The 7,015-nt window shown below is 43.5% G+C and overlaps 1 protein-coding gene across 1 annotated transcript; it reads left to right on the forward strand.

Annotated features, from left to right (window-relative positions):
• Positions 1-558: 558 nt before the first annotated feature.
• Positions 559-1,308, forward strand: LOC119296994 (pathogenesis-related protein PRB1-2-like). Its single transcript, XM_037574967.1, has one exon. The coding sequence runs from the start codon at positions 594-596 to the stop codon at positions 1,086-1,088; it is 495 nt and encodes a 164-aa protein (XP_037430864.1). The 5' UTR covers positions 559-593; the 3' UTR covers positions 1,089-1,308.
• The last annotated feature ends 5,707 nt before the right edge of the window (positions 1,309-7,015 follow it).

Raw genomic sequence — 7,015 nt, forward strand, 5'->3', positions numbered from 1 at the left:
AAAAATGTAAGGAAGAGGGAGAGGGCACATAAGTAGGGCTCACTGAATGTGTGTCGCTCGCGAGGGGCGGTTGTTGATGCGAGAGTCTACCGCCGGTTGAAACGAATCAATTTCCTTGTTTCATACAGTGCTTATTGGTTAGTTTTACATAAAAAATTTGTCATAATCTTGTGTGTGCAAACATATGCTTCAAACATACTAAGACAGACATTATTTTGTTGTTCTTTTATCTTGCTTTTCGTTAGTATCTTATTAATCAATATTTCATATTAAATTTTGCCAAAAATATTAACTTAGGTGATCTTTTAATGGTAATGGACATTTTTTGGATTTCCATTCCTTCATTAATACTTTAGAGTATTTACATCAAATTTATTTCTAAATATAAGTGCGATTCTATGGTAGACACTAATTCCCAGTGGTTGTTCAATATCCTTTCATTACATCCTGCCAGCCATAGTTACGTATACTCGATAATTTCGGCTTATCCTTCAACAAAATTTCTCTATAAATACACTGCGAAAGTGGACGCTACCACACAAGAGTACGAAACAAAAACATAAGCAATATATTGCACATTCAAAGGCGTACACATGGAGGCATCTAAACTCGCCCTTTTGGTCATGCTCGCAATGGCAGCCGTGATGTCTGACCCCTGCAATGCCCAGAACTCGCCACACGACTACGTCGTCGCCCACAACGTCGCTCGCGCCGCCGTGGGCTTGGGCCCTGTGACCTGGGACGCGTCCGTGGCGGCCTATGCGGCGAGCTACGCAAGGCAGCGCTCCGGCGATTGCAAGCTGGTGCACTCAAAGGCACCACAGTACGGGGAGAACCTCTTCTGGGGCTCCGGCAAGGACTGGACGGCGGCGCAGGCCGTGAAGATATGGGCCGACGAGAAGGCCAACTACAACTACGCCTCCAACAGCTGCGCCGCCGGGAAGCAGTGCGGGCACTACACGCAGATAGTGTGGCGCAACTCAACGCATATCGGCTGCGCGCGTCTGCTCTGCGACCACAACGCCGGCGTGTTCATCACTTGCAATTACAGCCCTCCGGGCAACTACATTGGGCAGAGGCCATATTGACTCCCTCTTTTTGCGGGGAAGAGGCCATACTGATTTAATTGGCGCAAACAGATTTAGATCAGCATATCTTGTTTCTAATACTCTGCATGGGCTGTCGTGCATGTATTTTGTATTGTGAGAACCATAAATATGTACTCCCTCTCTAAATTAATATAAGACGATTTAGATCATTAAAGTAGTGAACTAAAATGTCTTATATTACTTTACATAGGGAGCAGTATTTACGAAAAATCAATAAAATAGCTCAAAACTTTTCTTAGTTGGAATCATTCGAAAGTTTTAGTACTACTACTAGTTATTGTGCATGCAATAAACGGTCCTAGAAAGACAATTCGATTTACGGGCATTAGCAAAAGGCTCTATCAACCACTTCACTCTCGCTCCCGTGCGTCTCCACGGACCGCACGGGGACGTCCAAATTCCGGTCGCTTAGGGCCCTCTATCCTCCTCCTCTCTCCTCACCGTCGTTGGGAAATGCCTGGGTGCTATTGGCGGTGGTGGAGCCGTTTGGCGGCACGGTTCGGGGGGGTCTGGAGGTCTCGAGGCTTGGCGACCGATGGTGCTCCAAGGGCTGCTTTCGCCAACGGGAGAGGGGGTCAACGATGGCGTGAGGAAGCGGCCACGGCTTGCGGCAGTGCAGCAACAACGAGATGGTGCGGAGATGCCACATTGGCTTTGGGGCGTGGCCAGTGGGACTCGGGCTGCGGTGGATGTCTTTGGCGGACGGTGGTGAGGCTTCGGTGCTGCAGTGGTGGATTTGTTGCTTTGTGTGCTGCGGTGGAGCTCCGGAGACGCGGTGGAGTCGTCAGAATGATGTTGTGTGTGTTGCGGGTGCCTAAACCGGCCTGATCTGGCCATGCAAGGCTCCCGAGCAGGTGCGGGTGCGGGTGTATCGGCAACAGTGATGTTTGGCTCGCATAGAGCTGCTTTGGAGGGAGCATGTGAGGATCTCGTCCGTGCAGTGGTGGTGTATGTGAAGGGATGCAGTGCATCGGGTTGTGGGGAATCTCCCCATGCTCGATGTGGGTCTGCTCATGGGCAGAAAGTGAGGTAGATGGCCTGGGGGTGGACTGGCCATTCTTGAGATCGCTCTAGAGGTAGGCGAGGCGGTGCTTGGTGAAAACCTGCTCTGGCTGAGGCCATAGTCGATGACGGCTACGCTCATGGGTGTCGTTACTTTCTTGAAGGCTTCGTCGAGGCGATCCTCTCCTTTCCTCCGATCAGGGCAGCTCAGGGAGAAACCTCATATCCAAGGATCAGACGATGGAGGCACTTCCGCATCCCTTTGTCTTTGGAACGGGCATCGGCCGAAGGGACCAGTGCTTGATGGTGGTGGGTCGCATGCGACTCGGGTGGCAATGATGATCGTTGCAAGAGGAGCAAGGTCGCGACATGCCTTCCTCATCGACAGTCTAGCATGTAATTGGAGTTGTAGCGTCGTGTGGTGATGTGGCGGTAACAATGTCGTTTGATGGAAGGCCGGGCTATGTTGGTGCAAGGTGTGCGTGTTTCTCATGAGATGCTTGTTTCAAAGTTGGAGCTATCTAGTTCTCTACGCATTGGGTCGACTATTTGTCATAAGCCGACAAGGTTCACATGTGTTGTTCGTTCGAAGAGCTCTTGGCAAGGCCAAAGTCAGCTTGCTCGGAGAGAAGTTTACTCTTATTCCGGCATGAATCCCGTCGAAGCATCTAGTTTTTGGTCATTTCCAAATCCTGTCTTTCTCACAAGATAGAAAGCTGTTTTAGCTAGGAATGAAGTTAGCTTGACCTTTTTCATTGAGAAAAGATACCTTAAGCATCAAATAAGTCAGTTGTCTTGTTTTTTCATTGAAATATGTTTCAGCACGAAAAGAAGAGTGCGAATAATAAGATAAAGAGCACAAGAAAAGAAGAGTTTATGTCATGGTACCAAAAAGAAATAGCAAGAATCTGAAAGAAAAAATGATCTCCCAGAAGCGGCCCAATAGACCTATTGAGCGCATTTGTTGTCTTTATTTTTCTCTCAATCTGGTATCTCTACCTCTACTCTTAAAAAAATAGTGTTCCTTTTTCTACCGGCAGAACACTTCGACAACCGATTTTCCTTCCTCCCACCACGTCTCTTCACCGATTTTTTTTGGTTTGGTCAATTTTTTTAGTCCCGTCACATTTTTTCCCTCGTCTTCCCAGAACGCTAATCAATCGCCTACAAACACCACGGTAATTTTTGACTAGGTTTTAAAAAAAACATAACCCTGATAACATTTGTGTCAATAATATGGTAATATTTGACTGCACGCCTGAAATTACTTACAAACACTGCAGTAACATGAATCGGGGAACTTTTTTGTTGGAAAACATATCCTTGGTAATTTCTGCGTAAATAGCATGGTATTTTGCGCACCACAGACTTGATTATAGGTGGCCAACGGGTCGGCCCGGGCACTGCATGCATAGTCTGGCACATGCCTAAATAGGCCTAGCCCGATACGACCCGCAAAGTTCGGCTTTCTAAGCGGGTCGTGCGGTGTCGACACATGGGCCTCACCTCGCGGCCCAGGCACGACACCGATTGTAGACGGTGATATTTTGCAGACCTAATAGTTTACTTAGAGATATCGTGGTAATTTTTTATCCATGCAAAAAAAAAAGTAGTTGAAACATACCCCGATAACTTTAGTGTAAACACCATGATAAGTTACATACTGTAGGCGTAATACATTACATAGTCCAAGCGTGGTAAGTTTGGTCTGGAAAATAAATCGTCAAAACATATCAATATGGGATCTAGTTTCGAAGATCTCGTCGTGACGATTTTTTCATGTGAAAACGAATTTTGAATCAGAACTACGGTTTGATTTCAATATAATAGAATCTGTGATGACATTGGCACTTTCGTTTTGCTCAAAGCAACTAGGCACGGGTTCTGCTCAACGTTTTGCTCAAGGAAATGCAGCCCTGGTCGTTCAGGTCTCTTGCCATATACTCCCTTCGTCCGTAAATATTTGTCGGAAGAATGAATGTATCTAGATGCATTTTAGTTTTAGATGCATCCATTTATATTCATTTCCGCGACAAGTATTTTCGGACGGAGGGAGTACCAAACAATCGACAATTAACACTGTCCAATAAGAAATGCATTGTGATAAGACCGCATCTTTTTAACGCCAGGAGCTTAATATATTACCTAATAATAAAAGGAGAAAGTTTTCATAGTTCTTCATACATTATCTTTTTATATCCATTGATTTATGTTAACTATAAAGATTGACGGTTTATATTTAAAAGTAGATCAACAGAACGTTGCGTAAAATATAAAGCATGTACACACCTATAATTGACATGTCTATGAGCAGTCCGTTCCTTTTTAAGAGTATATAAAGGGAGTCCGACTTGTAAGATGAAAAGAATTGCAGTAAGCGTATATCTTGATGGCAGGGACGCGTTCATATTAAATAGGCATCACAGAGTACAAAGGCGCAGGTTGTTACTATACTTTTCCCTTACTCCAAGCTATACAAGATGAGGTTTATCTCTAGTTTTTACCTAATTCAAAACTGTCTTTTTATAAACAAAATTCAAAACTCCGTGTAGCTAAGAAGGTTACTACAAAGGCAGGAAGAGTTGGCCATCCTCTTTTGTTGTCTTCTTGCTCTTCTTTTTCTTGAATGACTCGGACATAAGACATTGGCATGTGTGTTGGTACCGTTGGCAGGCTAACTGTAAAATACGCATGATGGATCCCAAACAAAATATGCATTTCCTACATAGTACTAGGCAACCGGAACGCTTCTTTTTTTTTTGACAGAACTTCTCCTCCTTTATTCACTTAGCAAAATAGTGGCATCGTTTACAAGCAATGGAAGCAGTACATCCGGTGCCGAATCCATCCAGATAGAAGGAGGGAAAAACTTAACTATCCTAGCAAGTTCATGAGCTACTTTATTACTCTCTCTATTACAATGATCATAAATTACATGATTAAAATCTGACGACATGAAATAGCAATCATCAATAATTGCACTTGCCACCGAAGAGGAGTCGCCTGCTCTCAAAGCTTCCACAACCTCCATGCTATCCGAGTTGATCACGATCTTGCTGCATCCAATGGTTCTGGCTAGATTCAAACCAAATCTGACTGCCAATGCCTCTGCAGTGAATGAATCATAGCATATGTCCACTCGTTCATTAGCTGCCGCAATAAATATCCCATTATAATCTCGGATTACTACCCCCACTGATCCCTCAAAAAGATCTCGGTCAAAGCCAGCATCTACATTTAATTTCATATACCCCTGTATCGGCTTCTCCCATGAACCAACACGTAGCTTTGCCTTAGTGGAACAAGCAATAGTAAAGTTAGCTGAGAGTCCTCGGATAGCGAAAGCAATTTGTGAGGGTTTTTGGGTGTCCTCCCCATGGTACTTTTTTCGGTGTTCATACCATAGATACCATGCTGCAGTGGCCACAACCTCCTTCAGTTTGGGAAGACCTAGGATCTGGACTTCAGTTTCCTCCATGCTTAATAATTCATGCATCACTTCTTCACCTGATTTGAATTGTGTACATCTCCTCTTGATATGATGGACCGGGCCAGTTGGCCATTCTATGTGTCAGACTGCAAGTGCACTGGACTAGCATACTGGGCCTAGCCTTTATACATGTATCAACGAACTACGAAAATAGTTTCCGTAAAAAAACTACAGAAATTGTGATGAGAGAACCTCCAGGCAACGCAACTATGGCCGACTCGGACTATTCACACGAATCTCGGGGCTAGAACAATTGGCAATCCCAAGGTAAATGTTCGCTCTTGTGTGTTTCCACACACTCATGACCACTTGATTCGATAACTACTGTCGGCCATGTATGGCCGATCTTACTTATCCTTTTCCGTACAATCATGGGAAAGAAGGTTCCGGTAACCACTGTCGGACACATATGGCCCATCTTACTTATCCATTTTCGCTACAATCATGTGCAAGAAGGTTCCGATAACTACTATCGTCTCCTCTCTCTTTTCCTTCATTTCCAGACTGAGAGAGAACAAAAGGAGGTGAGAGTTGTGCTGCACAGTGGAGGCATGATCTGCGACGAGGAGGTGCCCACCACCTCACCTAGTAACATGACCGTGCGCTGCCCCTTACCGATGAGGTGCTCGTGCTACCCCCTCTCTCTCTCTCTCTCTATATATATATATATATATATATATATATATATATATATATATATATATATATATATATATCTACCTATCTCATCCCTTCAACATCAATGCACTGTAATTTTATGTTCCGTAAATTTTGTCTTATTTCATACGTAAAAGAGAATGTAAGAAAATATATAATCGTCGCAAAAATTATTTTATGTTAAGTAAAATTACAAACATAAAAACATAATGTAAAATATACATAAAATGCTTTTTTTTCTTATGACCTATATTTGTGTCCATAAAGTTACATTCATATTGATTCACTATGTAAAATTTGACGTTCCGCGTAAGAAAACAAAAATATAGCTCATAAGATCAGAAAGTTTGCATTTTATGTATATTTTACACTATGTTTTTATATTTGTAATTTTACGTCACATAAAATATTTTTTACAGCCATTATATATTTTCTTACATTCTCTTTTTAGTATGAAATAAGACAAAATTTACGAAACGTAAAATTACGGCTAATTAATGTTAAAATAGAGGGCGGTGAAAAATAATTATTCCTCACCCAGGATGACGAATAGTCAACCTCCCTTCGTCTCTCTCTCTCTCTCTGTGTATGTGTGTGCGTGCGCGCGCGCGTGCCTGCGTGCGTCTCAAGCTTCTTGGTCCGATTTATGGGCCGAGAGTGAAATCTAGTCTGCATGCCTGCGTGCGTCTCATGCCTAAATGAGCCTAGCCCGATACATACCAGATTTCACTCTCGGCTTTTCTGGATTTCTTTGGAA

Source organism: Triticum dicoccoides, chromosome 5A (assembly GCF_002162155.2).
Source record: "Triticum dicoccoides isolate Atlit2015 ecotype Zavitan chromosome 5A, WEW_v2.0, whole genome shotgun sequence".
Lineage (NCBI taxonomy): Eukaryota > Viridiplantae > Streptophyta > Magnoliopsida > Poales > Poaceae > Triticum > Triticum dicoccoides.